Source organism: Corapipo altera, unplaced genomic scaffold (genome assembly GCF_003945725.1).
Source record: "Corapipo altera isolate COAL_440 unplaced genomic scaffold, ASM394572v1 24b, whole genome shotgun sequence".
NCBI classification, from domain to species: Eukaryota; Metazoa; Chordata; class Aves; order Passeriformes; family Pipridae; genus Corapipo; species Corapipo altera.
The window spans coordinates 12,431,155-12,446,507 of record NW_020884888.1 but is presented as its reverse complement, the minus strand read 5'-3'; the positions used below and the strand labels follow the sequence as shown (position 1 = coordinate 12,446,507).

Genomic DNA, 15,353 nt, shown 5'->3' with positions numbered 1-15,353 from the left:
AGGGAGTTTGGACTAACTTAAGAGGTAAGTTAGTAAGGCTGATAGTGCAAATATCCTGGCTGCTGTCATGAACAGGTTAGTGATGATGCCCAAGCAGTCCAGTGATAATAACAGCCTTTGGATCAGGCTCAGCAGGCAACCACTAGTTGGGGGGTATGGGGTTTGCTGACCAGACCAAGGGACAAAGTAACTGTCCACAGCTGCACTGTCTTCCCCCTTCAAACAGTGGCCAGATACCTACCCAGTAACAGCTTTCTCTCCAAAGCTGTAGCTACACCCAAAGAAGAGTCAAGGAAATGGAGACTGATAAAAACGGTCTGCAGGGACAGTAAAAAGATAGCTGAAGCCAATTATGATTTGCACTTATTTCACATCAGCCTACAAGTTTCTAATAAAAAAAACCCAACAGTGGCCCTGACCAGCCAATTTATTTCCAGCCCTCTAAGCATCGTGAAAGTTATTTGAGCTATGTGCCTGCAGGCTCTGGAGGAACTGCTCTGCATTAAATATATATTGAGTTCCTAACCAGAATAGTCTCTCTCAAGTGGTATTTTTATTGTAAACAAAAGCTGCAAAAGTTCACACCTAAGGTTCCTTAAGACAACAGAGAAAAACTATATTTAGCAGTCGCAAACAGCCGAGAGACACATGAAAATCATTAAGCCAAAATTTAAAAGATGCAGAGTTCTCACTCAGGGAGAAGGCTTGTGCACAAATGACAGAATAACAAGCTTTTTTCTATCAACTGTGGTATGCAAAAAATCTATCTTTCAAAAGTTACCAGTACAATTAAGAAACACCATATTCTTAACAAGCTTAAGATTCAGGGGACATGAAAGTTACGATGAAAAGAGTATTTTAAAACTCTGCTGGACCAAAACAAAAGTTAGGCTGTAATTTGAAGAAAATTAAAATAAAGCACTTGTTTAGAAAGTAACTGCGCATGAACTAGCTCTTTCTTTTATTTTCATAATTTCCTAATTAGTTATGTTGACAGGGACATACTTGACTGAACTAATTTAAATTTTACGTCACATCTCCTTTCTTTCATAAAAAGCATAAAAGAACCACAAAAACACCCTAATATGCCAAGCAAAATGGTTTAAAGATTCACAGAACTTCAACAAAGCAGCTGTCAGTGATCACTGAGGAAGGATTTTTCTAATTTGTTTTCATGTAGGATTATAAGAGAGAACACCGATTATTGACCTGTGCATTCTTGATGCAGAGCAAACAAAACACCAGCATCACAGGCATACATGGCAGTATTTTATTGCTCACAGTTCTTTTTCAGATGTTCAAAAACATCTAACCTATAATTAGTCTATTGTGTAAGGTGTCAAATTCCCAGAAAGACTCCCATATTTTCACAGTTTACTCTTAACTGACACTAGGCAAAAGTATGCCTACAAAAGCAATCCACAAAAGTGCACTCCTATTCAAAGGAGAAAAATGTGGTTTTGGGGAAGCGAAGGGTCCCACTGCAGGGAGCCACAGGACCTCGGACTCCCAGCAGGGGCCAGGGGCCGCTCTGGCACAGCCCCTCTCCTGCCAGATGCCAAAGACATCTGCCGCGGGGTCCAGGCATTCTGGAAAATCCCTGCTCACTCTCAGTTGGAGCCTGCACAGCACTGGGAAAGGCTGCTGCCCGGAGCCGGCTGCTGCTGGCAGAGCAAGAGATGCAGCTCCCTCCCAAATATCCTTTTCTCCAAGCAACACTTGCACGCAAAGCAAGGAGCAGACTGAAACATCAGAGAAGTTGTGTCCTGGCAACCTGCAGCAAGACAATGCCTTTCCCCAGAGCTCCACAGTCCTTCCTGCCTCACATAGCCAGCCATGTCCCTGGGATGCTGTGGGAATGCCTACATTTTTCCTAAGAGGAAAGCAAAGCAGGACAAACCATCTTCACGGGCTAAACACAACCTCGTGACCAAGACATCAGTATCTCTCTTAGATCTCTTTCAGGCCAAATGCTTTTGAAAATCATTATTCTATCTTTCAAATACCAAATTAAACTCACTACAATTTGTAATGAACAAATAATACAGTTAAATATTTGCATCTAAGCTTGAAAGTCTGAAATATCCTGAAATGACTTCCCACAATTGGCAATGAAAATAAATCAGAAAAGTAAGATCATGTGAATTATCTAGAGCAGATATCATAAAGATATAAGAACTCCCATGGTGAAATCTGTATCTAGAGAAAAGTATTTCATGTTCTGATTTGCTTTTTATTACATGCAAGTGTGGTCTGATTTGGCAGTTTCAAATACCGAAAAGAAAAGGAAAAAAAACTGGAAGGAGGCTTCTTACATAATTAATCCCAGAACCTTCCAAGAAAATGAAAATATAAAGTCAAACACAAAGGTAAGGGCTCCAGAAATATTGCCAACATACACCAGTAATTTAAATAATTTGAATTAAAGAGTTTAAAGGAACTATCCGCATGCTTAAAGTTCAGTATTTGCATAAGTCTTTGCAAGATCTGAATAACAAGTGAAACAATTTGTTTCAAGTGTATCTCAAAGACCTAGAAGGCATTTTGGATAGAGCAATACCATTTAAAGGTTATACTAAATTCATGGAACTAGTGCGAAATTTTCAGAAGACATATTTATATGTTTGAAATATTTTTTTTCCATCCTTTGAAGAGTTTTAAAATTATTTTATAAGGAGTATTCCCAAATAGAGCTGTTTGGGGAAAAGAAAACAATACAGAGGAACACAGAAGAATCAATCATGCTCAGCATTGGATATTGTGCATCATTTATTGATGTTTCAAAAGTGCTGCCATTAGGCTGCAATTATATTCTGCTTTGTCTCCATTACAAAATTTAAAAAATGTGGAGGGTACTTCACTGCTTCTCTACTCACTCATTTCCCTAGACAAGTAAGGAAACACCCAGTCCTTTTTCTCACACACTGCTAGAGAACATCTTGAAAACCACAGAAAGCCTACACTGAAAGCTCAAACATTTTAAACTGAAGAAGATAGCATCAGCAGTGCTGAACAAAGCTAGCATTTCTGTCATATTAATTGGTCACTAGAATCAAATATTCACTATACAAAGAAGTTGGTGATTGGATCCACATATTCATTACACAGAGAAGTTTAAAAATATGAAAGCAAAATCCTCCAAATATTTCCTAATATATCCTAAGTATGCACATCTCTGGTATTTATAAAATAGATGCAGGGAGTCTCAGCATGCAACCACTTAGTCATAAAACCATTATATGAAATGCCCCACAAAAATGAATGTGAATGCTTTTGTATAGAATGGTTCTTGGAAATTTACCCAACAGAAGTAAAATCAGTAATAATGACAGTCTTACCTGGTCCCAGGGACAGATGATTCCTCCAAAACACATAAAGAGATATCCCATGGCAACAAGACACACCCAGACCACCAGAGAAAATACACGAAGCAGCTTCTTAAATACAGGTTCTACGCAGACAAGGATAAATATAGCAAAAAAAATTGCTAGGGCAGTTGGAACGGTTATTAAAAATGCCACATGGTCTTCAACTTCCTGGAAAGAGAGGAAAATGAAAAGGAAGTTAAAAACTAATGTGTTTAAAGGTCAGACAGCAATAACGTAGTCTGAATTTATGGTACACGGAGATCCCAGAAAGACATGATTGGATATCAAAAGTGAGTTCAATCAAAACAGAACTTCTTTCTCGGCAAGAAGCTGTCTGTAACTACTACTGTAACTATTAACCACAATACTGCATGCTACTTCTTTTACTAATTTGAGCTGCAGAGGGCTGTGAGAAGGCTGCACAACATCAGGGAGGCTGAGTTAGCTAGCTAGTTCCAAGCATAGTCTGCAGGGGACCCGCAACCCGTGGCCAACTAGCCAACAACTGCATCACTGGTGCACACACACAAGAGAGAGAGGGGTAGATGATGCAGAACAATGGAAGTTTGCAACAGCACGGACCCAAAGGAGGAAGAAATTTTCCCTGAAGCCTGGAATGCCCTTGCAGAACCTCTTCAGTGCTCTGCAGACCGAAGATGAAAGACCCGTCACATCAGGAGATGAACAAGGCTGCCCCATCTGCTCCCTGTGTAAAAATGAACACAACTAAAAAACATGATGGGTGATAGTAGTAGGTGACTTTCTTCTGAGAGGTACACAGGCACCCATGTGCCGACCTGATGCACCCTAGAGAGTCATGAAGCTAACTGGGGACTTTTATCAGGGATGTCACCAAGAGACTACCAAGCCTCACAGAGTCCACTATTAACCACGGCTGTTGTTTCACCAGTGGCCAACAGTGATACAGCCAGGAGCAATCTGAGGAGTAACAAGAAGGATTACAGACGGTGGTAATGGACGCTGGAGTGCAGGTAGTTTATTCACCAAATTTAGTTTGGTGAGGACCAAACTAAAGTTGCCAGAGGAAGGGAACCTCAATCCATTCTACTCCACGTTTTGCTTCTGCTTAAAGTATTTGTCTGGTAGGACAGACTCTAGATTACATATATACATTTTTTCCTAGCAACTGCTCACTTGGAAATGTAGCAACGACACCCAGAGCAAGGACTAGAATACAACTTGAAGTAAGATTCAGAATAATAAATATTTAAATTTATTTACAGAACTTACTTGGAAATTAAAACACTAACATCTTAAAATTATCTAATTATGGATGCATTAAAAAGGAATAAATATTTGATTTTGTATTCCTGTATGCGTTCAGAAGTATGCCTGGTTGAAGAACAACAGCATTATATCAAAAGTCTGGTCATAGGATCTTTAGTCATTCCCCAGCTGTTATGAATTCTAACAGCCTCATTTGCAGCAACAAGGATTCCAAAATCAAGCACCAAATCCTACTGCTGCAACAGTATGAAATCCTCCACTAACCACACACTTCATGCAGAAAAGCCTTGGATTCTTTTTTCATATTGGTGAAATTTTCAGAAGAATCTGAAAGTACTTATTTGATGATCTGTAAGGCATCTAAGCACAAAGAAACAACATTTCTTTTTCCCTAATTCTCAGTTGCTTTCTTAGTGCCCTGATAAATCTTGTTTATTGATGAGTTTTCAACTTAAATATTTCACATTTTACTTAAAAGCATTTTAATGTAGCTTTTTTTCCTTTCTTATGTGTCTAAGACTTGCTCCAGCTAGATCAAAACTAAAAATTTACAAAGAAATTTGTAAATTTACAGAAATTTACAAATGCTGTCAGTATTTTTTCTTGGGATTTTTTTCCCTCTTATTTATTACGTTTTACGACTCAATATCAAGAGACGTTGTAAGAATCTGTCCCCCTCCTATCTTCCAATTTCTCTGTTTTCCTTGCGGCTCTGCCTACATGTGTACTGCGCACTGTGACACACATCTTCTGCACCAGGCCAGCTCCAGCCCAGGAGTAGCCACTGCCCTGACAGGTTCAAAACAAGGGAAATACCACAGAGAAAACTCATATCTGCCTCTGCAGTCTGTAGATGATCTTTCATATACCCTACTCTGCCCGACAAAAGTCATCTCATCTTTTAACTTGAACTCACAAAGTCACACATTCAGGCAGTTATTACTGCAACACTGATGATCAGGATACAAGCAAAAAGAGAGCTGAGGAACTGAAAGTTATAGTGCTAACTCTGAAATGCAAACACTAAGCTTCCATATATTAAATATGCACATGAAGGCTTTTAAGCATCTGGGTAGTTGTACTGAAAACAAAATTATGGTCTTAAAATTAGGCATAGAGATAAGTGTTCATAAGAGTATAGAGTTGCATGGAGTAAGATACATGCAATCTTGCATAGTAAGAGAAAAAATTCAAAGCCTATCTAGTAGAAGTAAGAACTACTGATTTATGTATCTGAATTTTGTGATTTTTGATCATTTTCATCTCTGAAATTTGTTTCAGTTAATTTTCACAAAATATTCTGAGTTGGAAGGGAACCACAAGGATCAACAAGTCCAACTCTTAACTAAATGGCCCATATGGAGATTGAACCCACAAACTTGGTGTCATTATAGAATCAGGGAATCATAGAATCACAGAATATTCTGAGTTGGAAGGGATTCACAAGGATCACCGAATAGCACCATGCTCTAAATCAACCGAGTTAATCTTAGGGTCAATTGATTTAGTAATGTCGCAAACAATGTCAGCCCAGATGACAACAAAAGCTTTTAATTTTGACTTTTGACTTCTGCACTTCCAGGTGGGATGGTAAAACTCTTGTTGCAAGAGAAATGAAACCCCTCACAGGCGACAGGACAACATTAACTTCCTTGTACCATCTGTCACACAGCCAGGTCACAGCACTGAAGGAAACCGCAAGCTCCTGGAGGAAGCCAAGACTGTGGAAAACCACATATTTAAAAGATGGCAAAATCATTTCAGTGATAACAATCATGCTATAAATATACTAGCGAGAATATCCAGATGCACAATTAAAACTACTGTACTTTCTGGGAGGATCTGGCTTCACAACAAATCAACAATATTTAGATGTCAGTTTAGAGCATATGTATGCTCATGCAGCTACATATTCTTATATGTATTCTATAATTAGATCAACCCATCAAAATGTTTCTTCCAAATTAACAACTAATCAATTTCCTTGCATACACTGATCTCAACACTTACCTTGAGCCACTTGGATCACTAAATCTAAAATTTTACTTCTACTTTCTCCCCTTCTCAGGTTGCCTACTACACAATTTCACATTTTATTTTGATTTAAACATATGGAGGTAAAAAAAAATAAAATTGACTACAGTGTATCAGCTCCTCAGCACATGTAAGTGAATGACACCTCATTGACTGCCATGGGATGTCACCTCTCTGGGCTGACATTGAACAACCTGCTTCTGCGGCCACAGGCTGCTTGCATCGCATCATCCACTGTACAAATTCTGAAGTAAAACTGAAATTTAAAGACCGAATAGTATACACATCAGGCAATTTATAAAATATACGAGAAATTAAAACTTATTACAATTTGAATCCTTTACAGAAAGCCTGAATGTGTACAGGGGGATTTTTCACAATCCTGCCTGTAAATTACATGCTAATGTCAGGCCAACAAAAGCAGGCCCTGTAAGGAAGAGGTTTATTTTGGAAACTGCTTTTAACAATATTTTCCTATTACTTCACAGGAACTAAATCTTTATAGAATTGTAACTTTAAGAGCAGCACATTTAGAATTTGTAGCTTCCTGATCAATATTTGCAATCACCAGTGTGTTTAGCAGATTAAAAGCTCATATGCAAAAACAAATCCTGAAGGCTAACTGTTCTGTTACTTTAACCATTTCCCAAAGATGTGGGAAGAAGAATGAAAAAAAATCAAACCCAAACACTTTTTTTTTTTTTTTGCTAGTTTCTGAAATTAAAATACACCAGAGGTAATGGAATTAAAATATCAGCATGACACTTGTGAACATAATGGCTAAGCCTGCAATAACATGGATCTTACCTGACAGCTCTGTCTTCCTGAGTGTTTTCTATCTTGCTGTCTTTTAATTACTGAAGAAATTAAAAAGTCTACTGTTAGAAATTTTTCCAACCCCCACAAATTCTTCCAAAGTGTGATAATCTTATTATCACCACTAAAATCTGAAGTCACTTTCACTCATCTTTCCAAAACCCACAACCTTTTCTCATTCTACATCCTGTTCTTTTCCAGATAATGTCATGCCCTCAGTTTTAATTTTAAACAGCAAAGTTGCTGTAGAGCACTTCACTGTTACATATGTAAACATAGTCAGATGACGAAATCTATAAAAATGAACAACTAAGAAGTTAAAAGACCAGTTTTAGGATAAAAATCTTTTAACGTGGTCTCTTATTCTTTTGATACTTTTTCCTTATTCTTTTCATCTAGTGGAATTAAACAGTAGACTATATACAGAAAACTCCTGCTGGGATCTAAAATATCACACACTTTGAATTAACACAAACCATTTAATACATTAAATTCCTACTAAAATCAGTTTTTGCTGAGATCAGTGAAACACTTTCCAAATGTAAATATAAAAACAAGGGAGTAATGTTCTTCAGACATTGATTTAATATTTTATTTCATACATCTATTCAATTCTCAATTTCAATATTCACTATCTTTAATTTCAATACCTTCAATATTTTTAAAAATGCTGACTGTTAAAAAAAAGTTACAGGGCTCAAGGATTACTAGTTTACTGGCCTCTCAATCAAAATACAACAATGTCTTCCTTTAACCAGGAAAGAATCTGTCAAGTTACAGACTGAAAGAATCTGTTGAGTTACCTTTGTAGCAAAAATTGTTCATCTTTCCTGTAAGGCCTTTTCCAGGAGTTGAGACAAAGATTTTCAGAAAAGAAAATCACTCTTCTCTTTTTAAAACTGGACAGCATTTAAATTCTCTAACACCTCAAGAACTAGTTCCCTACAAAAGCTGCGAAAGTCTTCTGGCTAACTGCTGCTGCAGCGTGTACCATTTGCTAGACAGCTGGAAAAATCTCCATTTTACTAGGAGGTGCCACACCCTGCTCCTGGCCAAGTAGCTGTACAGTTTCATCTAGGACTTCATCATTTAGGACAATAACTGAAAGGTTTTGGCTAGCAATCTCAGATTTCTTTTCCATCAATTCCATCAGTATTAGTCCATCTTCACTTCAGAAATGATTCAGTGTCTTTAAGGCCAGATGCTATTTCCAGGTCCACATTGTATTTTCTGGATCCACAACTTAGAAAAACTCCTCTGCCTTTTATGCTCACCATTTATCTTTCAGAATATAAAACTTTGCTTGTTTTTCTTGCTTAGGTACCTGGTTAGAAGCTTTCTCGTGTTCCTTCTATTTCTTTTTTTAAAAATCTTTCATTGAGTCCTGTGCATCATGTTCAAGGACATTAGCAGAAAATTAACTGAACCGTATCTTTTAATCAAAGTGTCCTGAAGTTTGTGTCAATGAAGCTTTTGATTTTCACTAAGGCCCTCTGTAACTGCATGCCTGAATTTTTTTCCCCTCTGATTCAGCATTCCCTGTCTGGCTTAGTAGATCGATGATAACAGCATCAGGCTCAAATCCAGTTGTTTCATGATGTCTGTTGTCTTGAGAAATTCAGTTCTGTCTATTAATGAGTCTGATGTGCAGTCTACAATTGTTAGCAGTGATGTCTGACTCCTCACTATACGCAATCAATCCAGTCATTTGCACATCACGCAGATCAGGTAATTCTAACTGCTAAGCTGCTGTGTGATGTTGCCTGTAACCATAAGAAACAGTTCTGCATTCACGGCCATATCCTACACCATTTCATATTTGTTGGTACATGAGAACATTATTGGAGCAGGAAGATTTCATCCAAATCCTTCAGATGACATTCTGGCCACCTGGACCTTTCCCCAAACTTCAAAGCCATGAACAATGTGTGCTGTGAAATCTTCCCCATATGAGAAGTGTGTAATTCTGCTGAAATCCAACAGGAACAGTTCTTTGACTTTAGACAATCTGTCCTCATTAACACATGGGACTAATAGTGATAATACAGTGACTAACCATGTAGGTCTTATGAACACCCTTCTGACCACCTACATGCTTGACTACAGAGCCAAGCACTTTTTGCTGGTGGACTTTTTTTTATTGAGTACAGCTACATATAGATATTATTCATCTTCTAATTTACTCAGTAGAAAACAATTGTATCCATTTTTTTCCAAGTTTTCCTGACAGCTAGGAGTGAACCTCACCTGTGTCAGTGTTGTAACAATGATTATCAGGAACACAAAGTCTCCACATACCAGAGATCACAGACTTCTCTGTTTAACACAAAAAACATCAGACCTCACAGACGGTTTGGAAAGGTTCCTTGGAGGTGCTGAGTCAAAGGCCATGGCTATTCTGCAAATAACAGTAACATGAGGAAGTTGAAAGAAAAGTTCTGGAGACAAAATATTTGTTGCTAGTGAAGAAGCAGAGAACTATGGTAGCATTCACAGAAATGCTCTCGGAACAAGACTGGTTGACAAGCAGAAGTTTAATAAGTAGCTAAGAAAATGTGTTCAAAAGGAAAATCAAAGAAACAGGGAAACTTGGGGAATAGGGAGAGAGCCTCTAGAAGGTATCTGAGCTTAATCTAAACTAGAAAAGAATGAATTTGCTGGCACTTCAAAGGTCAGAGGAAAACATTCAAACTGAAGAGGTTATAGAAACACAGTACATGGTTTAAGAAAAGCAGTAATGTCAAAGAAACCTGAAAGTCTCAATTAAATGAAAGGACAGAAGTTGATTAAACTCAAGCAAGAAGGAAACAGCAAAGACAGAACAGACAGACTCTCTTTTTAAAGTTTTTCAGAGAAATAAAGCACCCATGCGAAAGTACTCTTCTCTATAAGCCTAGGAAGCGAGATGGAAGAACTACAATGCCCATTGTTAAAGCATTATTTACACAATAGTCTTACTGAAAACTTGGTGGAAAAAAGACCATCATCAAAATACTGAAAAAGTAGGAAAGATTGAAAGGAATACACTTCAGCAGGGACTGAAGAAAGGCCTGTATTAACAGTATAGATGAATTAACAAATAGTAACAAGTGGCTATGAATAAAAAAAAGAGACTGAACAGCACAGGCTCATAAAAATAAACTACCTAGAGGACTGGTCATCCAACCACGATTGAAACTATTTGAGATTCTATGAAATGCAGATATAAGAAAGGCTGTCAAAGAAGAAACACAAGAAGTCAAGGGATAATTTAGTACATCCAGATAAATTTGCTGTGGATTACAACAACAGATGGAAGTTGATATGACTGTCTGTGTCTCATGTGCTGTAGAAAAACAAAACAAACAAGTACACAAGACAAACAAAAAACACCCATATGAGGAAACTAAAAACACTCAATCCGATCTCAAGAAGTGGAAAGAACATGGTTCACAAAATATTGCTACTGAGGAGCTGCTTTATAACAATGACAAAGCTTGTTAGGCAAACAAATAAAACCAAAACTCAAACACTAAAATTGAAAGGGGGAGCTATAAGCTTACAGATTAAAATCTTTGTAGGCAACCTGAAGACACTATAAAACTCAAAGGGACAGGCCAAAAGCTAATTAATTCCCCAAAATGACTTGAGAAAGACCGAACAACAACCAGAATGCCTGAACGGTCAAGTAGGGAAGGTTCTAAAAATTATCTTTAATAGAAAAAAAAGCCAAAAGAACCCAAACCCCCAAACCCACCAAACAACAACAAAAACACATACACATAAAAAAAACAAACTTGGAAGGATATAACAAAAAAGGATCATAACATTTATCATTATTAATATACAGACTCAATAATGCAGGCCAAGAAAAGAGCTTGCTTGAGAAATTATTTTTAGGAGTATAAAATAAGTAGTAAATTCTTTTTGAAATATAATTAGGAGTTGGCAGCCTGCTAAAGGACTTCTAAGCAAACAGATGATGCAGGTATTAAAAAGAACAGTTAGAGAAGAGCAGACTGTAGCAGAAAGGGTTTGGCTGGGGTTTTTTTGTATCTGTGTTCAGTGTGAGATAATTCTCACTCCAAAATAATCTATACAGCAGAACACACTGGAAGATCTGCCTCAAATTGGAGCATTGGTACAAGGCATTACAGACAAAAGCAGCAACATTAAATGAAAAAAAAAAAAATTACCACAGGCAGACAGGGTTCACCAGAAAAAGCCAACAAGCCTCAAAGGAGAAAGAGCTAAAGCTGTAGTAAGATGTAACCTCCACCGAAAGTTCCCCAGTATACAAAGATGGGAATGTGATGTGTCACCAGTCTCTCCTGGGATCCGTCTCAAAGACTAAGGGAAGTACCAGCAAGTCTGGCATCTATCCCAGTAAAATTTGTTAAAAACAAAGGTACCAAAGTCCTCAGGAATCCTAGGGTGTATGTTGTTTGGCATATCCATAAACAACTTGGGAAAAGAGCTCGATAGCAATCTGACGAAGATGAGGGCCAACTTTGAAGAAACACAACAGGATCTCCTAATAGTTACTATGGAGCAAGAAAATGGTAAATGAATTTCAGCTGAGATGTATTTGAAGGGATGTACCTCGGAGAAAGCAATCCAAATTTTATACACATGACAATAGGCTCTTGATTGGCTATTAACACTTAGAAATAGAGATATTTGGTGTTTATCATTGGTAGACCCATAAAAACATCACGTTGGTGCTCACTAGCTGTCAAAAAATAATCCAAAATGCAGAACATAGGAAAAGAATAAACAAGAGAGAACATCACAATGCCACTTCAGTGCACGACGAACACCATAAGAATTCCAATCACCACTTCCAAATGAATGTAAAAGAACCAGACAAGATGGGTTTCTGAGGATAGTCAAAGCTGCAATACAGTGGCTAGATACTGAAGGAGTAACATTTGGTTTTAAGGTTTCTCTTCTCTGCATGGAGTGGGCACAACTGTGCTTTGATACAGCTCTTTTGATGTTTAAAGGTAGTCTCCATCTCAGACTTACAGGAACAACCTCCACTGGAGCTGTCTGCATGAAAATATGCAGCCGAAACCCCATAAGCCTGTGACCATTCCTACTGAATCATATGCCACAGAATAGAGGATAAAAACCTATCCCTGCCAAAAACATAATTAGTAGAATCAGAATGTGGTGCTTTTATCTCTTATATACATAAATATGTCCTGTGCAAACACCATGTACTCAGCTTGAACAGTGAGCAGTTTCTTTACACACCCTTATTTGCCATATCAGCAGTTTTCTCTCTCTTGGTTTATTTTCCATCGATTTGTACCTTCTCGTCTTGTTAGCCATATGTCATATAAAATCTGTCAGTGCATACAACTATGTATTTAACAAGTTTGGGTTCAGAGGGCCCACAGAGGGTTAGGAACATGAACGGGACTGTCATGTGTTTCAGTCATCCAGCAGCATCTCAATCTTCTTTTAGGCTGGCAATTATCAACAGTTTTATTTTAAAACACTTAACAGCCTATGAAAAATGAGACAGTCCAACTCAGTTACTAGGGTAACTAGTGACTACAACACTCAGCTGGTGTACTTCAAAAATTGTCCTACCCAGTGGCAGTAGCTGGTAGCCACAGAAGAAAAGCCATGTCCTAGAAAGCAATGACAGTTAATTACATGCGGCTCCCTGAAGTGTCCTGTTCTGAAAAGGGAAGAAGCAAGCAAAAGTTTGTACTTTGATTAAACTAATTATTTCAGCCTCCAGAGCTAATTAGCAACTACTCATATAATTTAATTATTTTTAATGTAAATATAGTGATCAACATATTTTTCTTGTGTGCTTTATACTACATGTATTGGTTCTGAATTCCTCTCAAAAAAATATGGCTTAATAACTTAGTTTAGCTTGTTCTCAAAATCCTTCCTTCTAACCTTAAAGAAATCTTAAAGAAACTCTCCAATAAATGCAACTACTATTTATGCAAATCCCATTACATGAAGATGAGTAAAACACTTATGAAAAACATATGTTTTGCAGTTAAATATATTCAAAATATGTCATTGTTGAAAGAGCTCCATCAGCTAAACACTGTGGATAATACATTACTTCACAAGACTCAAAGACATGTTTTCAGGTTAACTGCACTGTAACATGTATTAAAAGTGAAATTCTGGCCTTCCTTGTACCCATAGAGATCAATGGAATTCTGAAATACCCGTTCAGATTCATGGAATTCAGAAGTACTCATTCAGTTCTTTGAGCTATTTAATACCAACAGTCACATATCTCAGCCTTCCCTCACCACTTTACTCCTGACATAGTAACTTGTAATCAAGAACAAATGTCAAGACAGAACTTGCTTAAAAGTAAAGATCACAAAATTTGAACCAGGGAGCACATGAGTTTCAGCCCATAAGGTTCATTTAAAAGGTCTGTTTAATGAAGAAAAAGGTACACTTAGGCTTCTTTCTCTAATGGGTCTCTTAGAAACACATTCTTTGCAAGAATACTCCTCAGATTTAACATATCAGCATAATAGAGTAGCATGAAAAATAGTTTTAATATTGAAAAGTCACTACTGTCATTGTGTAATTACTTTTCAAGTGTCTCCTAAGGTTTTGCAATTACATACGAAAAACAGTTATTATCACAAAAATATTCTTGACGTTTACTCCCCTAAGGACATTTTCCACCATCTCATATGTCTCTCAGTTCAACCAACTTCAAACCAAAGAGATTTCTTATTTCATTTTTGACCCCAGGATCGGGACCACATTCTGCAATGGGTATTATTTCTATAATGATAAAATTTCATATAAAGGTCACAAACAGGTTAACTTACATTTGAAACACAACTGTGCCAAAGAACATCTCAGGAACAAAACTTCAGACATATTCATAGGAAATAGAGCAAAACTGACTGTGCAAATCAAGGCATTCCTATTTTGTGTTAGCTGAGGGCTTATTTAACCAATGCTGTTACCTCATTTCATTAAGGCACAGGTAAGAAAATATTAAAAATCAAAGAAAACAAAATCAATCTGGTAAATTGTTTCAGTCTTAAACGGACATCACATCACTTGAAGAAACTTTTTAAAATCCCACCAGCAATCAGTCAGGTTTGGAAATTGCCAGGACTCGCTGGAGCAGGAAACAAGCCCCAGTGAGAGTCTGTGGCCATTTTCTGGCACAAGCTAGCAGGGTGCTAGTGGAGATCACAGAACTAGCTACTGGTCTGGACAACCTACCACTTCCTGGGTCTTGACCAGAGTAGACTGTTCTCAGACCACTGTGCTACTACGAAGGACCACCACAGTGCCTGCACCAAAGAATCTATCCACCTGCCAGGGTACATAAAGCAACAGGACTTATGAGGAGCAGCTGAGGGAACTAAGGTTGTGTAGTCTGGAGAAACAGAAGTTCAGTGGGGACCTTATCACTTTCTACAACTACCTGAAAAGAGGTTGTAGTGAGATGGGTCCTGGTCTCTTTCACCAAATAACAAGCAATAAGAAAAGAGAAAATGGCCTCAAGTTGCTCCAGGGGACGTTTAGACTGGATATTAGGGAAAATCTCTTCAGCAAAAGGGTGAGTAGGCTGTCCAGGAAAGTGGAGTCCCCATCCCCGGAAGTATTTAAAACACATGTAGATATGGCACGTGGGGACATGGTTTAGTGGTGGATTTGGCAGTGCTGTGTTAATGGCTGGATTTGATGATTTTAAGGGTCCTTTCCAACCTAAATAATTCTACGATTCTCTAAGAGTAGGACCACTAGCAAGCAGGTGCTGAGTCAAGTTCAAAAAGTATCTGTTTTCCTAACACAACTCCCAGAAGAAATAAGGTGTCTGAGTCCTCAGCCTGAATTCAGTCTTGCTGGAAAAGGAGCTGGGGACAACCTAGTCTTCCTAGAACTTTC

The 15,353-nt window shown here is 37.8% G+C and overlaps 1 protein-coding gene across 1 annotated transcript in view; it reads right to left on the bottom strand.

Moving 5' to 3' along the window:
- ADCY2 (adenylate cyclase 2) overlaps positions 1 to 15,353 on the bottom strand; it is a 211,637-nt gene that overhangs the window by 188,274 nt on the left and 8,010 nt on the right. Inside the window, exon 2 of the mRNA XM_027644049.1 lies at positions 3,339 to 3,536. Within this exon, the coding sequence (XP_027499850.1) occupies positions 3,339 to 3,536 (198 nt within the window). The remainder of the gene's footprint in view (positions 1 to 3,338; positions 3,537 to 15,353) is intronic.